Source organism: Cyprinodon variegatus, unplaced genomic scaffold (genome assembly GCF_000732505.1).
Source record: "Cyprinodon variegatus isolate N-32 unplaced genomic scaffold, C_variegatus-1.0 Scaffold54, whole genome shotgun sequence".
In the NCBI taxonomy this organism is placed as follows: Eukaryota; Metazoa; Chordata; class Actinopteri; order Cyprinodontiformes; family Cyprinodontidae; genus Cyprinodon; species Cyprinodon variegatus.
Window position 1 is genome coordinate 444,314 of NW_015150507.1, and position 24,935 is coordinate 469,248.

General features: G+C 38.2%; 1 protein-coding gene across 1 annotated transcript in view; it reads left to right on the top strand.

Annotated features, from left to right (window-relative positions):
• LOC107082462 overlaps positions 1 to 20,910 on the top strand; it is a 25,556-nt gene extending 4,646 nt beyond the window's left edge. The window contains exons 7-16 of the mRNA XM_015371152.1: positions 703 to 858; positions 2,438 to 2,608; positions 4,154 to 4,397; positions 11,904 to 12,236; positions 12,397 to 12,696; positions 15,779 to 16,078; positions 19,272 to 19,571; positions 19,963 to 20,061; positions 20,156 to 20,202; positions 20,283 to 20,910. Of these exons, the coding sequence (XP_015226638.1) occupies positions 703 to 858; positions 2,438 to 2,608; positions 4,154 to 4,397; positions 11,904 to 12,236; positions 12,397 to 12,696; positions 15,779 to 16,078; positions 19,272 to 19,571; positions 19,963 to 20,061; positions 20,156 to 20,202; positions 20,283 to 20,408 (2,076 nt within the window). The 3' untranslated portion in view covers positions 20,409 to 20,910. The remainder of the gene's footprint in view (positions 1 to 702; positions 859 to 2,437; positions 2,609 to 4,153; positions 4,398 to 11,903; positions 12,237 to 12,396; positions 12,697 to 15,778; positions 16,079 to 19,271; positions 19,572 to 19,962; positions 20,062 to 20,155; positions 20,203 to 20,282) is intronic.
• Positions 20,911 to 24,935: the final 4,025 nt, after the last annotated feature.

Here is a 24,935-nt window from a genome sequence, read left to right on the forward strand (position 1 = left end):
CATTTGCATGTTTCCAAGCAATACAAGGCGTTGTCTATATAAGACTCAAACTCACTGCGGATCCAGACATTTGAATTGAGAAAGCTTCCTGGAGAGGTGGCGAAACGTCTTCAAATCTTGGAAACCAAGTCCAGTGGATATTTTTTTGAAGTTTTACGGAATGACTATGACCTGGATGACTGAGAACCTTCATCAGCACTTTTCCTTATTATTGAAATTCCCAAATATTTTTTTTTAATTAATTGAATCTGAAACTACTAACCCTCTTCTTTTGGCAAAGCAAGAACATTTAAATTGAAATCTATAAAAATCATTGAATATTTGTATGCTTTTTTTAAACAGAAGGATCTGATTTAATAGACCGACCCCAAAAAGCTTTTTTACACTGACATGGCTCTTACAACTCATTCCTCAATTCCTCAATTTCTACCCTGTCAGTAAATTATGCATACACAAATGTGTTATACAAACTGAAGCTTTAATAATAATTCTCATTTATAGACTTACTAAAAACAAGCATTTGTGTTTACAACATGTTTAATATTAGCAAGAAGCTTGAGAAGATGTTACAGCTGAGATGTGCTGAATTAAAACATGAAGCCAACTAAATATAAACCTAGATTTCACATTAAACTGAGCGAACATACCAAATCAGTCTGTCTTCGCTTTGTAATGATGTTTTAACTGTATGTTTACTTTTAGCTTTACGAAAACCATGAAGCTGTGGTTGTGTACGCACAGCAGTGGACCTTCAAACAGCGGAGCAACAGTTATCACTTTGATGACAAAGACGAAAATGAAGCAGATTGTGAAAGTATCACAGCACCTGAGGAAATCTACTGCAACGAGGCCTTTCATGCATTCCAAAGGAGATGAAGACCAGTGACCTACAAATGTTAAAACCCAATATACACAGCATTATGGAAATATAACAATTCCTGGCTTTAAATCAGTCTCCAGGAACAGTTTATTGCCACTAAAATTATTTCTATTTACTGAATTCCAGCAGGATAACCAAGACATTTTTTTAAAGCTTTCTTAAAATTCTGAATTTTAATGGATATATTTAGCATTTGGTAGATTTACCTTTAAACTATATCTTTGATGTTTTTACCAAAAATTAGGTTGATTTTTGGCCTATTCCTCTTGACTTGTGTAAATGGGTCAAATGTGTTGAATCATTTTCTTGCAAACATATTCCCGCCTGTTGGACCAGTACCATTGGAATTTTATCAGAACAAGTTTAGCAGTATGATTAAGGTTTACGGTCTGTTTGGATAACTTTTTCAGGTCGCAGTTTTAACTTCTTGGCTGATCCCACAAGGGTTTCCACTGATTTTTTTGTTTTTACGATTTCATCTATTTTGCATCATGCATCTCTCCCTTCTGCGGCGTAACACCCACACCAGCTGATGCTGCCACATCCATCCTACAAAGCTTGGAAGGTTTTCTTTGGTTTGCAAACTTCCCCCTTTTTTATTTAAAGGCATCAGAGCTTATCACAGAATGCTTCAAATTTAACACCATAAAACCACAGGACATATCTCTAAAATAAGTTCTCTGTGCCAGACTGCATTTTCAAAAATTCAGTCTAAATTTCTTTGGTTGGAGTAAGAGTCTAAGCTTCTTTCTTGCATACAGTCTTTTAGAGCATAATGGTAGACAATAAAATTTATTATGGATAATGATGCTCTCTCACTAGTTTTAGCCAGTTTCTTCACGTAGTGTTTTAAATTTTGTCCTTGGTTTATTAGACTTTCCTTTAAAAATGTTTTCATCCTCAAACAGATAATCTGTCTTATTCCTATAAAGGCATGAGGGCCAAACATTCCCATGCTGTACCTTCTTGCTTATAAGTGAGCAAAGGAGTGTGGCACCTTAAGACTTCTGAACATTTTACCCATGGACAAACCAAATTTGTGGAAGTCCTCAAATTTCTACCATGATTTCCTTTGATGTTATCTAACTTTATGTAATCAAATGATGTAATGGCTTTAACAGTTAAGCTTATATAAAGCCAAAAGTGGACCTCCATTAGACTCAAATGCTCTATGTTAAATGTACAAAAGCTAACAAAAGCATTGTTTTAATCATCTACAATTTCTCAAGTTATGAAAACTTTTGACAGTGAACAACATAATAAAATCTGTAGTGAAATAAAAATTGCCTATAACGAGGTTCCTGCAGATCCTTAAAAAGTCTTACAAGGCATTACATTTTTCAACATAAAACTAAGGCTCTAATTGGTATTAAAATGTCTTCAATCAGTCTTAAAGTTGTTACCACGTCATATATAGGATTTAATTTTTAAATCCATATCAATCCATATCAAACATATCGGAAGTCATTGGCCGTGCACTCTAAACGGACAGATTACCCGCTACCAGACATAGGCAATGGATTTTCGATAATGACAGCAACCTGCCTTTGCGGTAAGGTCTGTAAGAACCTTAGGGGCCTGAGGATCCACCAGGCCATGATGGGCTGCATAAAGAGGAAGCAAGTAGAGCAACGCACAGAGCCAGTGCCAAGCACTGAACCTGGTGACGGAGGAGGAGCAGGAACCTCCATGCTCGACATGCTACACCTAGCAAACCATCAGTACAGTGTCAGGTTATTTGGCTGTCTGCAGTTTGACAAGGATGTTGATGTTACTATAAATACATCTTGCAAAGGAGAAGTTGATCAGCGACCCCAGTTGATGAATACACTAACCATCTGCAGCGGTGCAGAGAGATTTGGCATAAAGTTACTAAAGGCTCAGGACATCTTTAGGCCAAACCGGCATGAGACCAAGATCTCCCAGCTCAGGAAAGAGCTGAAAGTTTAGAACTGTCAGTAAGAGGGTGTGCAAGGAGGAAAAACCAGGGCTGAGTTTGGGGCCCCATGAAAGATATTTATATTGCCCCCCCCCCCCTTTAAAACTGCTATAAAGATGCACTGAAGAGTATAATTTACATTGTCAATGTAATTTTTGTTGTGATATTTAAAACATAAAACACAGCTGTATCTATGTACACATGAATAGAAAATAGATTTAGGATGGAGAACATATATTCCTATTAGGTTTCAATATAACTTTATTGAAGGACAGATTATTTTTATGCTGGCCCTGAGAGCTTATTCTTCATTCATCTGTGTGTGTAATGACAAAACATGTTTTTTAATGTGGCTGCTTAAGGCAGCTCATGAGAATGATCAAGATTTATAGATGTCTTTTAATTGTTGTGATTTAATCTGAATATACAAATCTAACTAAAATCTTTTAATATTGACACAGATTTTATTTAATTTACATATCCTGTTAATCATCTAATTGCATTTAACTGATGTTAACCTCTGATAACTATGGTGTTTTCCTGTTTGCTGGTTGGTAAAGGTAAATTCTCAGCTCTGTGAGATTTCTGGCTTAGTTGTTTGGCCTTTTTGTTATTTACAGACACACAAAAGGCTCAATCAATGCTGGATTCATCCTGTTTTTTCTTAAAAATTAAAAACAAATCAACAAAATAATTTTAAAAACTGCAATCATTCTCCGTTTCAGACAGCACCCAGCTGGGCAGCATCATTAATGATAATTCCCCTCTGACATTGGGGAAGAATAACTACGTAGTTGTACCCTGCAGATAGCAGTTTTATTTTACCCAACGGGTTAATAATCTATCATTAATTTGAAATATTCAATTAACAACCCTTTCTGGAAAAAAAAGAGAGGGCGGAAAAACTGGTAATGGACGCCTTCTCTCTCTCCTCTTTCTCTTCCTTTTTCAAACCCAGACTTTTGGCCGCTGCATTTTTCAGCCACAGATGTTTTTACCACACTGCTGCTTATTTACACATTGCTCTTGCTAATGTGTTACTTTCCTTGTCATTATGTCAAAAGACGCGTGCGTAGCATTTAAGCCCCAGTACGAACGAACTGCCAATGACAGACAGCGAGACCTGACACGATGCCATGACATGAGGACCAAAAATGTATTGCAATTTCACAAGAAGGGGTTGTCAATATATTCATGCTTTGTTTCACTGTTTACTGCTAAAAATTGAGGGAGGACATGAGGATTATTTATTTTACTATTGATTTTCTTTTTATATTTGAAAAATATAGCGCTTCATAAATCCTTTTGGATTTATTAAGTGGCTATTGGGACAGACGCGGAGTGGGACCATGCGATGCTCAGAGAATGAGATCAACCAGAGCCTTAGTGCTACATACAGTGATAGCAGGAGGGAGGAAAACCTGCCTACCTTCAGTGAGCTACCCACACCTCCAATACCCTCTGTCCAATTTGACATCAAGGAACCCATGCTGGCAGAGGTCAGGAACATCAAACAAGCTGCACGTCCCAGTGCAGCCCAAGGCCCAAGTGGAGTGCCCTACAAAGTCTACAAAAAATGTGCGAGACTCCGGAGAGGCTCTAGAGACTTATTAGGGTAGTATGGAGCAGGGGGAAGGTAGCCCAACAATGGCGTACCTCAGAGGGTGTTTGGATACCCAAGGAGAACGCTAGTGACAACAAGCAGTTCTGCACCATCTCCCTACTCGGTGTGGAATGCAAAATCTTCTTTAAGATCCTTGCCAACAGGTTATCTGAGTATCTCCTGAGAAATTCCTACATTGACACCTATGTGCCGAGGGGTTGAGTCCAAGGCATGCCAGGCTGTTTGGAACATACAGGAGTGATCACCCAGTTGATCAGGGAAAAAAACGAGCAGACCGGGCAGTCCTCTGGCAGTCCTCTGTCAAACTCAGAATTGAGTACAAAGTCTCCCTCCTTACCCACCAGTGCATTCATGGTGATACCCCACAGACCTCAACACATAACCTCCGATCTACCTATCTGCTGAAACCACCTAGGACAAAGCTTCATACAATGGGAAATCAGGCTTTCTTTTCAGCTGTTCCCAGCCTGTGGAATGCTCTCCCTGGTCACCTGAGGACCCCACAGACTGTGAATGCTTTTAAATGTGGCCTTAAACCCACCTTTTTAGGAGAGCTTTTAATTGAACCCCCCCCTCCCCCCCAACCCCCACCCGCAAGTCCATCTAACCTTTATACCTGTGGCCTTGCAGAAGTGCCAACATACCCACTGTGCCCAGCTCATGGTTCCCTGGAGCACATGCTGAGCTGCTGCCCTAAAGTGCTGGGAGAGAGACGATACATGTGGCGCCATAACCAGGTGTTAAAGGCAGTAGCAGACACCATCTGCACGTGAATCCATGAGTTAAAGCAACGGTCTCCTTTGAGGCACAATATCTTCTTTGTCAGGGCAGGAGAGAAACCTGAGAGAGCAGGTAAGGGCACAACTGGACTGCTAGCCATGGCTCAGGTTTGGCAGTTGCATGTGGACCTTGGAAGTCAGTTACAGTTCCCAGAGCACAATCCAAGGACGACACTAAGGCCAGATCTGGTCGTAACATTTGACTCCACAAAGCAAGTTCTGTTACTGGAGCTTACAGTCCCCTGGAAAGACAGAATGGAGGAGGCTCATAAAAGGAAGAAAGCTAAATATCTTGAGCAGATTGAGGCATGCAGAGGCTGGATGGAGGGCCCGCTGTGAGCCAATAGAAGTGGGCTGCAGAGACTTCCTTAGTCAAACTGTGCATCGGGCATTCAGGCTCCTTGGCATCAGAGGGTTGCTTCAGAGAAGAGCCACCAGAAACATCAGTGAGACCTTGAAAGAGCCTCAAGGTGGCTGTGGATTAGTGCTGCTTGAACACAAACTGGGGCCTGATCAACCCCAGTTGGGTCACCCAGAAGAGGGTGTCTGAAGATCAAAGACTCAAAACACCCTATGACACTGGTTGCTTCACTGATGATGTGTTCAAGCTGCAATGGCTAAGTGTTTCAAAATCTATCGTGGCTTCACAATTGAGCAGTGGGTAACAGTGCCTTGCAGCAATTAGGTTCTGGGTTTGATTCATGGCCTGGGGTCTTTCTGTATGGAGCTTGCATATTCTCCGCGTGCATGCGTGGGTTCTCTCAGCGTACTCTGGCCTCCTCCCACTGTCCAAAAATGTGACTGTTAGGTTTATTGGCTTCTCTAAGTTCTCCTTAGGTGTGTGTCCTTGAATGTTTTTTGTCTCTGTGTTCTCCTGATGTACTGGCGTCCTCTCCAGGGTGTACCCTGCCTCTCTTCCATTGACACTTGGAGATAGGCACCAGCACCCCTCACGACCCCAGCAGGGATAATCATGATGGAAAATGGATGGATGGATAGATCAAACATATCAAATAATTGACTATATATATATTTTTTTACACTTACTGAACAGCTAGCTGTAACCGTTATTGGTTCCGTCCCGATAGACAAACTAATAAAAACCATGTTGCAGCCGGACCTTGGGGTGAGTTGAATAGCTGCTGCTCAGAGCAAAGACACACTTGGGCAAGTTGTTTGTAAAAAACATTTTTTTGCATGGTACAAAATGGCAGTCTGAGAATAATAAGCGGCACACTAAGCTCACGTTAGCTTTCAATTGATAACACTTTTCAATGGATAAAGTCAGGTTTTTAAACCACTTATTATGGCAAACAGCATGAAAGACCAGCATGTCTACTACTAGTACTACTGTGTGCAATTCAGACTAATCTACTGGTACTTCTGATGCTAGTTTTGCAGAGCACTTGACAGTGTGGTGGGAAGCAAAATCTGTCTCCTGTTAATTCCTTTTTACATTTATATGTATATATATATATATATATATACATATATGTGTGTGTATATAAATGTATATGACGGCCTACTGCAGAGGTCACGGATTAGCAGACCAGGGCCCAGATTTAGACCCACCTGCTGGCTAATCTGGACCCAAACTAATTTAAAGCATTTATACATTTCTGCATGTTTTCCAACAGCAGTGTCTAAGCGTCACTTGCACCACTTCTCCTGTTTGTATGGTAAAGCCAGGCTGCACATGATACAAGTTACCCAATGAGCTGCTGTCAGTCAGGGTTACTGCTGCTGGCTACTTTTAGACACAGCAGGCAAACCTTTGGCAAGCCATGGCGATGGAAAAGAAGGAGAAAATGTGTGGACTGCTGGGAGAAGCACAATGAACTAGATAAATAAACATGAAACGGCGTGCTCAAAGATGACCCTGCACATTTTGAGTATGTTTTGCTCAACCTACTGCTGTGAAGCAGGATTCTCCACTATGAACATAATCAAAAATAAATATCTACCCAGGCTCAAAATGAGCAGCTTGATATGTGCTTGAGGATGGCTTTGTCGCCATTCAAACCCAGTTTTGAAAGCCTTGCATTGCAGCCTAAAGCCGACTGCTCTCATTAAGCCATAAAAAGAAAGAAAAAACGTTTTATTAAAAAAAAAAGTGAGGCAGGAAATTGTCTATATACCAAACTGAAATACTGTTGTTCTCTACTTTAAAACCAATTTAAACTTTAATATGGAAAAACTTTCTATTTTTTATATTTTTTATTAAAAAAATCAATGTATAACATGGATGCATAAACACCCGGATTTTATTTCAGTGTTAAATGCTGTTTAAAGTAACAGATTATAATTAAAAATGTCTCTGGACCTCTACTGGTTGTTTGGGATTTTTTTGTTAAGACACCACTGATTTTTAATTGGTTACCCCTGGCTTACTGGTTAGGGCATAGAGCTTGGAATCCTGAGGTTCAGACTCCACTCCCACAGAATGTCACACTGGGTCCCTGAGCAACCACACTGCTCCCTGGGCACCGTACAATGGCAGCCCACAGTGGCATCTCTGCATTTACTGGGTTAAATGCAGAGAGGAAATTCTGTTGCTCTGTACTTGTGATAGTGTAAGGACAATAAACAAAAAAGTTTAAAAAAATATATAACATTTAGACTATTTCTCAGGAATTATTTCATAACATTATGTGTTATTTCCAAACTGTCTGTCTTTGTTTTGGGTAGAGACGTGTGCAGACCTTCACAGCCTTTCTGCAGGGTTAATTAGAGAGAGACAAATTCTGTTTTTTCAGAGTAGGACTGAATACCATTCCATAAGGTAAATGGTAAAATGGTAAATGACCTGTACTAATATATCGCTTTTTCAAGTCAGGAGACTTGACCAAAGCGCTTTACACTACATTCACCCATTCACACACAAACAGACACTCACACACTGATGGTGGCAAACTACATTGTAGCCACAGCTGCCCTGGGGCTCACTGACAGAAGCAAGGCTGCCGTACACTGGCGCCACCAGGCCCTCTGACCACCATCAGTAGACAATGCAGGTGAAGTGTCTTGCCCAAGGACACAACAACACTGAAAGGGCTGTATAATGTCTTGTTCTCATCTTGCTTTGCAAAGTAAAATAAAATGCTGACTGTAAATCTGTTTATTTACCTGGAGTGTATAGTTGAATACATTTTCAGTTTTATTAACTAACAAAGGCAAACTCGACCAGAAAAAAAGAAACGTTTCTATGCAAACTCTGCCATCTGGGACTTAACAGACAGGTCCGTACATCAGCCACTTCCACTTAAAATTTAAAGTGACAGAGTTAAAACATCCAAGCGATCTTGGGAGATATGTGCTGCTGAATGAGGAACGTAAGAAATAATTATTGATGGAGATGTTTTCAGCATAGCCTGAATGTACCTGTATGTTTCTGAAGTTTGGTGTAATTTGGCTAAATAAAGGCTTCACTGCACATACAGTAAACCTTCACTACATGAGGTCTTTTCTATTTCTTTCTATGTATTACAATCATACATTTAAAGAGTGAAATATTACCGGTAGGTTCTATTGTGTCTTAATTTACCAAAGATCTTCAGCTAGTTTATTTATAGGTTTGTGAACTTGCTCATTTTTTGAAAAAGTGAACTATAAACATGAACTAGTTCATTTTCATCTGTGTAAAAACAACACAATACAATGTTTTTCAGAATACGTAGCTGTAAATGGTCTAAACTACACGGTTACCACTTTGAGCAGGCAGTGAGGCTGATGTTAAGTGTAGTTTCAGTTCCTGAAATACACAAGGAAGTACTTAAAGGTTTTGTTTAAGAAACAAAAATGTTTTTTTAATGTTTGATATGCTATCTGTATTAATCACTTTGTAGTTGAGAGGACAAGATGGAAGCCCAGAAAGGAAAAAAAAGCAAAAAAGGAACTGTACTTTCTCGGGCACAAAAGGAACATACTTAAAATTGCCAGTGATGTAGTGAAAGCGTGCCTACAAGAATGTTTTACTTCTAAGTTTCACAGCAATGGCCGTACAAAAAAGGGAATTACAGCTACAATCATTTCATGTTTTCTTGCTATATTTTGAATGTAAAAGTTGAAACTACACATGTTTAACAGATAAGCAGTAACCATAGAAAGTCTGACCCTCAGGATGTGAAGGATGCATGTGAATGATATGACAATAGACATATGAAAACAAGTGATCTGGCTCTATGCTCTCAACAGGAAACAGGTCATATCCTCTGAGCATAAAACATTGTACTGTGAAACACCACAATGCTTTACGATGCTGAGCTGGAGATTTTTTCTAATGGCTCAGAATATTTTGCAGCAAGTTTATGTGATGTTGATAGAAGAAAAAATAATTCTAAAATTGACTTTATAATTTGGGCTTATTACAAGCAATTAATCGCAAGCAATGTATACACACATATTATATACAGATAACCATATCCTATGTGAACCATGTTATAAGTTGATATATTAACATACATATGCATAACTTGGTTAAACCACAGCAACTTCCTGTACCTCAATTTCATCATAGCAAGATCAAGATCAGTTCTGTATTTTCAGGTCTGCTACAGCTGAATGATGTCGTGGAGCTTTGGTAACGTTTGCATCTGCCTCTGCTGTAAGTTTACTTGGATTTAGAAAATTTCATAAGATCTTTGGGGTTGATAAAAATATGTTTTAATTGGTAATGCTGTGTTACTGATTGATATAGCAAATGCAATCAAGCATGTTTCAGAATTTGAATCTGGAGGTTGGGTAACTTCAAACAAAAGCCAGAAATGTTATCATATTTTATACATAACCTTAACAATTTTATATTTTTTCATTGAAAAATAATTATTTTTGCAAAAACTTTCTTTTTATAATTTACCACTGCTACTAATAATATTAATGATAATAATGACACTAGTAATAAAACTTACTACTTAAACTTACAATAATAATAGCTTGGACAAGGGCTTGGACATATTACCCTATCAACAGCAGCAAATAAAACATACAACCAGAGGAGACAAAAAATCTAGAATGAATTATACAAAGCAATATCTCTATTCAAAGGATATAGAACTATTTAAATGAAGATGTGTTCTGTTATTTTGCTTTCATCAAAAAAAAGAGAAAGATGAGTTGTTATAATCGTAAACGGTGATTCAGGAAATCCCATGTAGTTAAACAAAAACGATGGATGAGGTTTTGGCTAAATAAACAATAATCTTTAATATACAGAATATTTTCTTAAGTTTATTTCAGCAACTTAATTCACCAATCAAAACAAGTTATACAAATGAATTAAACACTGAACGGTGTTTTCAAGCCTTGACTTGTGTTATGTGTATTTTCCACAAAAAAAATTTAAAAACACAACAGTTAAGATCAGAAAGATACATGGAAAATGTGGGCTTAATGAAAATTATATTTATTACCAACTTAAAAGTTAATTTCAAATGGTACTTTTGTCTAACAATTATGCCTCTGAAGAAATTATATTTTAAAGTATTGGATATTAATGTACAAGGAGAATAAGAATGTTATTTGAAGAGAGGTATTTCACTTGAAGTGTGAGGAAAAAGCTTGAACACAAATAGTTTTTGCCAGTTGGCTAATACAGTATGAGTACATTTTGAAATCTTTGAGAAGTTAATCTTCTGGAACAGAATAAAATTTAAAAGCTAGAATGTAAAGTTTCACATGTCTATATTGGTTTTTATTTAGTGTTAAACATTCTACGTTTAATATTTAATTTAAGTGTAAGTTCATAATTGCAAAGAAAATGAAAAGTAAAATCTTTCTTCTAATGTGATGAAACATAGCAACACTGAACACAGATCTCTTGTTATAAATTGTAGATTTATTTTGTTTTATCTTATTGTTGAAAGGCACGGTTACTTAAAGCTCTAAACAATTTTGGCCCAGACAACTTGTTCTATATGAAAATTTTATTTATGTAAATATTCTTCTACAAAATATTTAGAGCCGTTTACTTGGAAGGTTGGAAGGTGAACCCTAGCTTTTCTTCTTTTTTTCTATTCATTAGTTGTTTTTTTATGTAGATCTATTGTGTTTTTAATAATAGATAATCTTAACCAATAAAGACTTTTAATTGAAAAAGTCACAAACAGCAGCTACAGAAAATAACGCCCCCTTCACTTCCGTTTACTGCAGCGATCCTACTTTTAGAAGTTGCAGCACTCAGAAGCTTTAGTTAGTGCAAACCAATAAGGACACTTCTTACATCCTTATCTTTAGTCCCTACTCAGGATGTTTATATTCCCAGCACTCAAAAGTTCAACCAAAACAGGGAGCATCAAAATCAAAAGTTTGAGAATCATAACCAACAAATTCTAACATGTGCAAATCTTTTTATTTGATGTTGTTGCTTTTTCTCTTTGTGAGAAAAACTGAGTTATTTTTAACAAAAAAATATTTTTTCAGGCAAAGTAAAATATTTAATTAAAATTCTAAATACAATTCATCTTTTTGACTGAGATTAGTTTTTGTTTGATTGAGCAATATTGAGCCATATTATCTCAATAGTTTAGATGTAAACCACAAGTGCAGCCAAAACAATATAGTTTTATACCTTTCTTCTTTGAACTATACATGTACTCTGGTGAACCTTGCTGCATACATCTTCAAAGGTTACAGTATATTTGCTATGTTTCTTATGTCATGTTTTTTTTTCTCTTTCTCTTGCAGTTGCTTCTTGTTGTGTAGTTAGTGCAGCAGCAGTGATCCATGAATCTGGATATGAAGGCAAAGGAGTTAATATTACTTGCCACTATAATTCCCAATATGAGAGCCATGAGAAGTATCTATGTAGAGGTGACTGTAACCAGGATGCAGATATTCTGGTCAAGAGCACTGAAACACGGAAAGGTAGATACTCCATCAGTGATAATAAACAGAAGCATTTTTTCGTGGCGACCATTTCTTATCTAAGTGCTAAGGATGCCGGTAAATACTTGTGTGGCGTGACCAAGGTTGGATATGACCACTTCCCTTCAGAGGTATCATTGAAAGTAAAACAAGGTAATGAAGGCCTTCAATTGAATTATAAGGGTTTGATGAAGAATAAGTCTTTTGATTTGTTTTGAAGCTTTTTTCTCTCTATGGGAAAAGTTTCATGTTCTAAGCATAACCTGAAAACAAGCTGCAGTTGTCTTCATCTTTAATTCTAACTTTCTAACAGAGTGGTGCTGTGTGAAGACCAACAATATGAGTGGGATTATAGGAAGTCCCATTACGTTCTCTTGTCCTTATCCAACACAACACAAGAATAATAGGAAGTTCATCTGTAAGGGAGATCACCGTGACAGCTGCGCTGATGTAATGATAATTGGAAACAGGTTCACTCTGCAAGATAACGTCTCTTCGAGCTCTTTCACAGTGATGGTCACCAGGCTGGAAGAAGGGGATGGAGGAATGTACTGGTGTGGTTCAGACGCAAAGTGGACTGCAGGAAATTATACTAATATTCAACTGACAGTCGGTAAGACACCAAAAAACAGAAGAAAAAAGACAACAACAGATAAATAAGAATTTAAAGTCCTAGGGAAGTCATATTTAAGATTTTAAATCACTCTGGCTTAAATATGTAAATGTACTCTTTATTAGACCATATTGTCCCAAAAGTTAGAATATCTCTATAAAAAAAAAAATCCTGTCTTAAAATCTGTGTTGTTTTTGTTATTTAATGCAGGCCATTTAGTTACAGTATATGTCAGCTTGTACACCTAAATTCGGCCAATCATATATCAATGGTAATCTGTCAATAACATTTTTTTGGGCATAGCATCTTGATTCATATGTTGCAGTTAGTATAGGCAACGGTTGAAATAAGAAATGAGAATCATTTACTTACCATTGAGTTACATCAATAGGATGGGCGTCTCTGTCTTCGGCAGGCGTAGAGCTAACAGGACTGGCAGGGCTGCGAGGCAAGGGCTCAAACATGTACGGCTGTAAGCCTTCTACACCAAACGAAGTTTCTGCCGCCCTGGCATGGTCTTCCACAACAACTTCGTCCGCGCTTTCCTCCTCTAGATAAAAAATGTATGACGGAGGCGACTCATCCACGACCTTCGACACAAAACTATCCTCCTCTTGCATGTTTCCACTGTCCATAGCGTTCCTTGACAGTGTCATTGCTAAGTGCTACTTGGTCCCAATGTAATTTCCCATTAGGAATCACCTAGCACTAAGTTGCTAACTGGTTAGCAAGATGCTTCGAGACAGTGGCCACAACCAAACTTGCTTGCGAACCTTCCGCCACAACAATCCCGACCCATCACATTCACTTTATTCACTCGTGTAAAATTGGTCATCACTCTGGAGAATTCGGAACTGCAGCCGTTGGAACAGCCGCTTCCCTACGACTTTAATAAGTTTCTGTTTTGTTTTTATTCTCTTCAGGAGGTTGAGAAGTTGATTGCAAATTGTGTAAAGACATTTATTCAGCTCTTTAGTCAGTGATCTGGTCACGTTTCTTTGTAGGCTGTTAAATATCTCACTTTAGTTCACATATCAGTATCATGATCATACCGCATGACTTGTGAAACTACTGTGTCATGCACGACTACTGCAAAGAGACTAAAACTCCAGCGGCAGCTTTTTCTGTTGATACCTACTTTGCAAAAGCTGGTAGATTGTCTTGAATACTTCAGAAGTTTTACAGTTTTTTTTGGATTGCTTAAGCAAGATTTTCGAAACAGGGCCTGTGTTTTCAAAACACTACACACAATTAGCACCACCACACCCAATTAACAAAACACTACAGATCCTTTGCATAATTAAACACTACACTTTACAATAAAAACCACACTTTGTTACCATATGAAACTCACACGTTTCACATTACTATACTCTGTTTGCACAAGTTACACCCTGCTGTGATAAACCTAAAACACTTTTAGCACTTCTACTTCCCTATGATTAGAATTGGCTACCATCAACAAAGTACTAATATAATGTAAATTCACCAAACACTACACAAGACCAATGTTGCAGACTGAAGAAACTCATTTATTTCTCAACACACCCAAAATGTTGACATGGAGATTCATAATACTGTAACAAAATGTCACTTTACGTATTGTACTGTAAGTTTACTGTAAAAAAAAACAAAACAAAACCAAAACTAGACATTGTCTCTTCGCCTAGCTGGATCTAGCCAGAGAATTTCATCAACATCGCAGGCAATGTTGTCATTAGCAAGACACCTTGGAAAGAAACGTCTTGAATGACGAATCCATCCTTGCATTGCTGCTACCTCCATCTGGTCACAGGCCTCCTCCATGGCTTGGATGAGGGATACCTCAGCCTGGAGACGGAGATCATATACCTTCCACCGCCATGCCAAGAAAAACTCTTCAATGGGGTTGAGAAATAGAGAGTATGGTGGAGGATATAGGACGGTGAAATGTGGAATGTTGCTGAAACCAGTTCTGAACCAGAGCAGAGCGGTGGAAAGACACATTGTCCCAGACAACAATGTATTGCATATGATCAATTTGATTTGCTGCTGTGTTGTAAGGGCCCATATGGGCATGGCGGTGGAGGACTCCATTCTGTGTAATGGCTGCACAGAGTGTTATATTACCCCCACATTGCCCTGGGACATTGACTATAGCCCTGTGGCCAATGATGTTTCTTCCCCTCCTTCGTGTTCTCGTCAGGTTGAACCCAGCCTCATCTACGTAAATGAACTCATGCTGGATCTCCTCTCCATCCATTTGTAAAACTCTCTGAAGAACAGTGTCAGGCAAAATTGTGTTCAGTGTAGATCTAGTATACATATTACAGTACAGTAAAAGATTATGAGACAATATGCAAGATCACAATGCTTAGGTGAATACATACCTCTGCATAATCATGGTGCTTTTGCACCATGATTATGCAGAGGTGGAGGAGAAGGTGTGCAAACAAGTGTTTGCACACCTGATGACTGTGTTGAATCAATTGGTTGGAAGGTGCTGTAATTTGACAGTCAGTGCTTTGGTATTGCAAGGAAGTGACTTCATAATAGATTTTTGTGTGTAATGTATGTTAAGTGTGTTTAGTGTTTTGCAAATCACTGTGTGTAGAGTTTTGCAACAAGTGTGAGGTTGACAATGTGCTTATAGTTGTGCAAATATGGGCTGATGTTTTGCTTCTTGAGTGTAAGTTTTGCTAATAGTGTACTACTTTTGACTTTAGTGTGTAAGCAATCCAAAAAAACTGTAATCAGGATTTTTTTCTTTCACAGAGCCAATTCTCTTTCTTTTTTAAAGTGTGGTGCCACCCACTTTATTATAAACCCTCTAATACTCTTTCAAGAGGGTGGCCTGGATCGGAGAAATACATAATCCCAAATAATCCCAATCTTACATTATTTCCCTGGTTGTGACTACACACCCACATAGACCTTTTTGTAGCTGTAGCAGTCACTGCTCCACTAATTATGGCTGTGTAAATTCTGCCTTTTATAGTTTGTGGGAAATGTTTATATTTCTTGCTAGGTAAGAAAATATGCGGTTGTGATTTAAGCCAATGTAAAATTGATTATTCATAAAGTTGCACTTTCCACTTTACAGAGTGGTGCTGTGGGAAGACAATCAACATAAAGGGCAATCTGGGATATCCCCTTAGTTTTTCCTGCCCTCATTCACTACGACATCAAGAAAATCTGAAGTTATTCTGCAAGGGGGATCAACGCAGCAATTGCACTGAAATGTTAAGGAGTCAAAGCAGATTCGTTCTGCAAGAGGATACGTCCTCTAGCTCTTTTTTGGTGATGGTCACAAAGCTGGAAGACAGTGATGCCGGGACATACTGGTGTGGCTCACAGTCAAAGTGGAGTTTTGGAAATTATACCAAGATTGTGCTGTCCGTAGGTAAGGGTTTATTATGTTGGAAACACTGCACTGAAAACACTAGATTTTTATAAGAAACTAAATACCACACATGTAAAACCTTATTTATGTGATAACTGGATGGGGTTTAATAGAAAAAAATATATAGGAAAGCATTTATTAACATTTCTAATAAGTAATACTATATTATCACACAAAAGAGAACCAAAACAAGAAAGTGATATATGGTTAACATACATGTATGTTATATGATTATTGTTATGTCTTCGACTGTCTCTCATTCTTTGTCTTCTGTTTCTACCAGCTACATTTTTTGTATTTTAATCTGCATTTAAGAAGATAGTATAAAATTGAATCATGCAATAAGGTGGTGTAATTTTTTTGTAATTTCTCACCTAAAACCAATAGAAACCCTCCAGCTGAAATTATGGACAACCAGGAGAGTCACTAAAAAAAAACTAAAAAAAAACAGCCCTTTAAAATCAAACGTTTCAATCATATTTCAAGCTCTGAAAAAGAGGACTCAGTTTTCGTGGTGGAGAGACAGTTAGTTTTCACAAAATTTTTATTTAAGATGGAACTGTAGAGAACGGCGTCGGTTCCTAATGCAGGAAGCTTTGCAGGGGTAGAACACAGGTTAGTGACCACGTCAACCTGGCAGAGGATGATTATGACTGTGTGAGTCACTAACCTGGTCTTAAAGTTCAGTCCATGACCACAGGATGAGGTTAGTTACAGCCGGTTGGCTCAACAAGACGTGGCAGATGTTGCCCAGAGAGTCCCAGATGCTGAAGTTCCAGAGGTCGGAGGACAAAGGATTCAGAGCCAGGAGAAAAGAGATCTGAAGAGGTACCAAAGGGAAATCCAGAAGGATCCAGAAGGAGTCTGAGGACAGGTCAGGCAAACAGATCAGAATGGGTACAGGCAGGCTCAGAGGTTCACAGACAGAACGGGTCAGGATCAGACAATCAGAATCACTTAGATACGCTAAAAAACTCTCTCTAAAGGCACAGATAATCTGGCACTGATGAATGGTTGAGGGCTAGTTAAATAGAGGCTAAAGTAGGTGGATCAGATGAACTGTAATGAGATCCAGCAACAGCTATGCAGATGAATGAGTAATCAGGAGTGATGCTATGAGATGAGCCGAGGCTTCAAGGCGTGTGTCAAAAAACGGAGGGGCCGTTTTCCCGATGCGTGTGTCGAGGCGTGAGGTTTGAAGCCTCTCTACCGTAATACTACGTGACCACTTCAGGAAGTGGTTCGGACAGCGCAACAACATCAACAGGCATTTAAACAGCCTTAGTATGCAGTCAAGCAACATATTCTCATTATCAGTTCGTATGAAATCCTACGAAAAGTTATGCACAGTATTTCGTACGTTTTGGACGTTTTTCCTCGAAAAAACAGATCAGTGCGCATGCGCAGCCAGACAGACGAAAAAAGCAGATCCGCGGACGGACGTAAAACTGGGAAAAAGAGTGCAATAATTACTTCTTGATGTCTCTCACTAGGTTGATTGCTGTTTTGTATCTTAGGGTTAGGGTCAGGGTTAAGGTTAATTGTATGTTAAAGTCTATGTTATTGAATGGTGCGTAACAGGCACATGCACAAGGATATCATGTCTCGAGGCAAGACGTACAAATACGACGAAATACGACGAAAAAAACGTCCAAAACGTACGAAATTACGGTGCATAACTTTTCGTATGATTTCGTACGAACTGATAATGAGAATACACTGAGTCAAGATGTGGGAGTTTGTAGGAGAATTGCTATCAGTTGGATAGAGTTTGGATATACCGTAAATTCTCTAATATTGGCCTGTATTCCAATAGCGGCCGGGACTCTAACATTGGCCGGTCTCGCTGTCAGAGGAGGTAAATAATGGCCGGTCTCTAATACAGGCCGGGGCTATAAACGTTTTTTCTGGGCATACCTCAACATTATACTTGTGGTAGTAAGTAACATACAAGTACCACAGCCCTGCGCAGCTGGACGACAGGCCCTGACTGCTGCCCGTCTGTGCGAGGAAGAGAACAGACACGCAGCAGAACAGGAGGAGCGCGAGTGATGAGGAGATTAAAGGGAGAGATGAAGAGGAGGAGGAAACTGAGGAGGAGAATTAAACAGAATTGGAGGATTTTTTTTTTTTTTTTTTCTTCAATCCAAGCGAGACATGGTAACTGTACTTTTTCAATAAATGAACCTAGTGTTTTATAGGTTCAAATAGACACAAAATCTCATTTTTATTCATTCCACTGGTAGTCTGTTTTGCTCAAATAGCAATAGAGGCCTGTCTCTAATTCTGGCCTCTATCCAATTAAGGCCTGGACCGCGATGCACTTGAGTGAAATAAAGGCCTGGGCCTATATTAGAGAATTTACGGTATTCTAAGAATAGATTGATTGGAAAAACAATCAATTTAGTTGGTTAAAACTGTTTTGGTCAGATTAAACAACGTATTGATCATAATCCAAGCAAACCACTGGTTATGGTTGTAACATTAGTGTTAAGTAATATTAATTTCTACTGAGCAGTTACTGTACCATTGCTAGTGGCGTCAGTTGTGAGACATGGACTACCATTCCTGAGGTTTTGGGATCGAGCCCGATCTTAGACATTTGAAAGTTGCGATAATACTTTGCATAACTTCCAACCTGATTAAAACCAAAAACTGTGGAATAATTATTTTTGAATAAAAATGACTTTCACTTTTCACTTTCTCATTATTGCCCAATTTGCACAAACACCGTCACTGTCTGCTTGAGCTTATTTCACTAAAATGGCAGAAAAACAGTGTACCTTAACTAATTGTTCTCTTTTAAGACATTTTACACAAAAAAACAACTTAAACAAGATTTCCAGGAGCCAAAGCTAAGAACTTTAATACCATGGTTGGTCTGATGTCAGAGCAGTGTTTTTATTTGTTTTAATCATGTCCTCACATTTCTAATGGGACAACCTATCCCTCTTTTTGGTTTTCATTTTTTGTCAAATACTGTTGCTAATTTTGCTTAATACTTGTAAAAGTCTTTTTTTATCTTTATTTCTTATTGATGTCAATTAGTTATTCCTATATTTTTCTTTTCCTGTTTCTTATAGTGTTTAATGGAAAATATTGCTTTGGGTTTTGTTAGTTGCCTTTTGCATTGCATTCAGAGTTGTTATGTTAAAGATCTGTGTTTTTTTTAAATTGTATATCTTTCTGACAGAGTGGTGCTGTGTAGAGACAAAAAAGATGGGTGGCATTGTGGGATATGCCTTTGATATGTCTTGCCCATATCCAGCACAACATTGGAATAATGAGAAATTTCTCTGCAAAGGAGAACACCGCAACAGCTGCACTGATGTGCTGCTGAATCAGAGCAGATTCACTCTCCAAGCTAATGAGTCCGCCAGTTCTTTCTTTGTGAAGATCACAAAGCTGGAAGAAAGTGATGCTGGGACATACTGGTGTGGTTCAGATCCAAACTGGAGAGCTGGAAACTACACCAAGATTGAGCTGTCAGTAGGTAAGGCAGTATAAGCAATGTATGATTAGGAAATATACGTAAATCCTTACTACAAATATTAAAAACAAATTTAATGCAAAAAAATTGAGTATCATAGTGATATTCAGGCTGCTTTCTTTTTTAAATTTGGGATTTTTGTTAAATATTGAAATTATTAATTATAAACAATCGCTAAGTAACACAATAGAAAATAGTCAGATATATGTCGTATATATCGTATATATCTGGCTATTTTGCTACCTAGTATTTCAGAGTAATTTTATTTTTATCCATGATTATAGATGAGGTGAAGGCTAAAACAAATGCAGACTACATGCCAACCGTTTTTCAGGTGCTTTTGATTGAACGGACGCACATGTAAATCTCTCAATTTTCTTTTCTTTCTTTTCAGGTCCTTCCACTCTTAAAATTGTGGTTTACATCATTCCTGCTCTCCTCCTTGTGCTTTTATTTATTGCAGTGATTGCAGTATATAAAAGCACACAAAAAGGTATGCATTACATCCATAGGTAAATAAATATTTTAAACAGACATACTGTAACTGTAAGCCGCAATTGTAAGTTACCAAAAAAATTGTCTTCAAGGAGCCACAAAAGACAAGAAAAGGAGAAAGCTCGAAGCTCTACAAACGGTGGGTGCCTGTATTGACTATGGTGTTTCCATTTAGTCATTTATGATGAACACCTTTCTGTTTTTGATTATATTTCCTAGATTTCTGAAAGGCCAGAAGATTACGTTTACAAGAGCTCCAGTCACAATTATAAAGCTGTGGATTTCCAAGAACAAGTTTATGAAAACCTCAAAACAGAAAACGATATTTCCTCTGTTTATATGTAATGCAGGGCACCTCATAAAGAGTGATTTGTCATTTAACCCTGAGCATTTGGAATTTCTGGCTAAAGCTTCCTTTCTATGATATAGAGAACATATTATTTAAAACAACTCAAGCAAGCAAATGTTGTATAAAAAGTTTGCAATCATACAACTGTAGCCCAACTGGTAGTTTTTTTTTTTATAAACAACACAAATACAGTATGTGTTCATAAATAAGAGATTAGTAGAAACAACAACCCAATTTGAAAGCTCAAATGCAACCTTCAAATATAACCTTTTTTTTAGCAAAGCTGTTTGGTATATCCAATAATTTAACATGATTGTAGTTATAAGATGAAGTCTCATCAGTTTACTTCGGGACCAAAGCGGCTTGGAGCTTTATTTACTCTGCTGTGCCATTAAATGGACTGTAAATGTAAAAGCAGGCAGAGAACTTGCAATTATACCATTGATCGGGAGTGTGAAGCTTTTGAAATAATTGCCAACGAATAAGAAGACAGTGGAACAGTAGAATAACATCATAATCAAGTATGATGTACATCCCTTTTTTATTGACTTCACCAACCCTCACAGTACCTCTCCAATAGGCCCTTTTATAGAACTTTTGTTTCCATTTTATTCACTTATAGCCGGAGTTGTGGCATGAAGCTAAGCCTCTGCAAAGTAAAAAAAAAAAAAAAAACAGAAACAACTATGCTAAGCATGTCCTCCTACATAAACTTTGAGCTATCTGCACAGTTTTCAGTTTGATCCACCCTCACCATTTTGGTTCTTAATATTTTGTGGCCAATTGGCAAACAGCAGTCCATACACATCATATGGCGGCCTTGTTTGGCCTGTCTTTAACGCCTCCTGAGCCAGGGTAAAAAATGTATCAGTAAAAATAGTCACAAAGAAGATATAGTAGAATGGGGCCAGTGAAAAAGAGGCTATCATTGTGTCTTTCTGTTAACATGATGGCATAGATGGATTTAAACAGAAGCGGGAAGTAGGTTGTGATGTGTATGTTTTTTTGTTCTTTTATTTGTGAATGTATGAATTATGCAAAAAAATGCAATTATTTCAATGTTAAGTTTTGCAAAAGTAAGGAGTCTCTGTTTTTTGTTGTTTTAGTATAAACTTCTGCTTCTCATTTCTTTTCAAATTGTTCCCCTATCAGGATTTGAATAATACTTACAACAAGAGGTGAAACCACTTGGAGTAACATTTGATGAGCAACTATCCTGGGAAAAACATATAGATATGGTGGTGAAAAATATGGGAAGAAATATGTCTTGTATTAAAAGATTTAGTTCTTTCATGACCTCAGCCTCTAGAATTTTGGTGGTTAAATCGTTAGTGCTGTCTCACCTGGACTACTGCTCTGTGGTGTGGTCAGGTGCAGCTCAGAAACATCTGGCTAAATTACAAACCGCACAGAACAGAGCGGCCAGGCTGGCACTGGGACTGCCCTGTGTGTGGACTCAGAGCTCTGCTGAGTTGCATGTGCGTCTGTCGTGGCTCAGAGTAGAGGAGAGACTAAAATGTAATGTTTTGTGTTTCCTGAGAAATATTATTGTTTGTGGAAAACCTTCTCTTTTGTTCAGTTTGTTACATTATGTGAGAAATGAGCACAATTATTCAACCAGGCAGGCAGCTTCTGGTCATTTGACTCGACCCATTCCGAGAACAGAAGCAGTGTGCAGGTCTGTGTTGTTCAGAGCTGTGACTCTGTGGAACAAACTGCCTCATAACATCTCGACTGCTACTACGAAAGGTGCATTTAAATCACTTTTAAAAAAACACTGTTGATAGCCTTAATATATGAATATTTGTGTAACATATTGTACTGTAATGTGATATAATTTGAAATGTATCGTGGTTCTTATGATGTGATCATTTGAAATGTTATGTGTATCTGTATAATTTTAAAGGGACCCCAGGAAGAGTAGCTGTCAAATTACTGACAGCTAATGGGGATCCAAATAAATAAACAAACAAATAAACATCAACACAAGCTTCATTACATGCTCAGTATCTTTCTGGGTTTTGAAAATATTCCAAAGCCTTGACAAAAAAGAAAACAAATAAGCCCCTTTTACCACTTTTTTGACTGCATACTCATTGGCTTCCTGTTGGACTGATGAAGCTCAATCCAACTCTATTTATGAAGCTCTATTAAGCAACCACAGCTGCCACAAAGTGCTATACATACCAAGTAAAGTTAAAGTTGTATAATAACATAGAAGTTTAACGGATTAAAACAAATATAATTAAATAAATGCATTAAAACAAATAAAACCATATAAAGAAAACAAAAAAAACCACAAAGCAAAAACAGAAAGTCTCATGCTGTGTTAAAAACCAAGGAATAAAAATAGGTTTAAAAACAGATAGTGAAGAGGCTTGTCTAATGAGGAGGGGGAGCTCATTCCACAATTTAGGAGTATCAGCTGAAAAAACTGTGCATCCATTTTCACCTCTGTAGCTCCAGAAGCAGCAGTTCAGCTGACCTGAGACACTGAGTGGGCGCATAGGGGTGGAGGAACTCAGCGAGATAAGGCAGAGCCAAGCCATTCAAAGATTTAAAAACAAATACAAGAATCTAAAAATTAACTGTAAAATGCACAGGCAGCCAATGGAGGGAAGCCAGGATGGGGTTATGTGCTCCCTCTTACGTTCTCAAGTTCAAAGGCCTGCGCCTGCATTTTGCAACAACTTGAGACATGCGAGGGGAGACTGGCTCACCCAACAATGAAGTGCATTACATTAGTCCACACTGAAAAAAGTGTAACATATGGCTGTTCATTCAAACTAATGACTTTTACTGTAAACTGGATAAAATTATTGATTTGATTGTGTAACTCATTCTTTTTAGATTTTGAGACATCAAGTTTGACTTAACCTGAACTAAATACATATACAAAGGACACAAAACAAAGTTTTTGATTTCTCTCAATATTAATATATATCAATTTATGACCTGCAGGTATTATTTTGCTTGTTTGAGTCGTATGTGAATTGCGCTTTTGCGCGCTGCAGTCAGAACATGTGATCAAGTCCAAGTTTTCGTCGTCTCCAGATCCTAGGTGGATTTCGCCCATTAATAAATGTAAGTAGCAAAGCACTTGCATGTAATCAACGTTATGCTATAGCTGGAGTTTGGAGTTTTGTTCGAGTTAAATGTTGAATGCTGGCAGCAGGAGCCTCCAGTGTTATGTTATAAAGAGCAGGAGGGCTGTTGTGGTGAGCATGTTAGCAAAGAATGCTAACTGCTCGGACAACTGTTACTGGGAACAAAGGTTACTGGGACCAAACACCATCACTTCAGTTTTTTTTTTTTTTTTGTAAAAAGTTCAGAGTCAACCAGGCTTTAATGTCATTAAGGAATGCCAGTAGTGGTGCAAGGGACAATTCAACTCAATTCAGTTTATTTATATAGCGCCAATTCACAAGATGTCTTCTCAAGGCACTTTACAGTTCACCAGATCATACAGTCAAATAGATTTAAAGTTTTCTATTTAAGGAAAACCAGTTGATGCATCGACTCATTGACTCAAAGGCAATCCGTTACACTAAGCATGCTTTTAGTGGAGAGGAAATACTCTCTTTTAACAGGAAGAAACCTACAGCAGGCTGGAGGCTCAAGGAGACAGAAGCAGAGATACCAAAAGACAACTGTAAGAGGCGGCCCCATCCAAAAAACACACAGCCAGGCAGATGAGCTCCGAGCCAGCTCCCATGTCAGAGGATGAAGAGAGCACATCTAGCCAGTCCCAGTCAGAGAAACAGGACTACACTGAAAAACTGGCCGATGTCCTACATCTATAAACAAGGTGTTGATGGAAGCAGCACAGCTGATATTTCTCTCCAGGATGGTGTCACAGCCAGGAACAGACGTGGCAAAGCTACTATGTGAAACAGCAGAGAGAGCAGAACGTTAGAGATTGAACTAACAGATTCTGCAGAGTGGAAGAATAGATATAGAATGGAGCAGAAGGATAAAATAGGGGTTCCTATGTCCTCCAGAAATCTAAGCCTATAGCAGCATAACTATAGAGATAGCTCAGGATAACCTTAGCCACTGTAACTATAAGCTTGATCAAAAAGGAAAGTTTTAAGCCTAGCCTTAAAAGTAGACAGGGTGTCTGCCTCACGGACTAAAACTGGTAGTTGGTTCCAAAGGAGAGGAGCCTGATAACAAAAAAATCTGCCTCCTATTCTACTTTTAGAAATTCTAGGAACCACTAGTAAACCTGCAGATTGAGAGCGAAGTGCTCTGTTAGGGACATAAGGAACAATCTTTCCGTAAAAGTTTTAAAAAACAATTTACTGGACTTGGTTTCCAAGGTTTGAAGACGTTTCGCTTCCCCTCCAGGAAGCTTTCTCAATTCAATGTCTGGATCCGCAGTGAGTTTAAAGCTTTATACAGCAAGGCATTGTATTGCTTGGAAACATGCAAATTGAAACGAGTGGGTTGTTTGGTTCCATTGTTAGCCTTTAATATCTGAAACCTGTCTATGATTCTGAAGGTAGGTCGTTAAAGGGGGG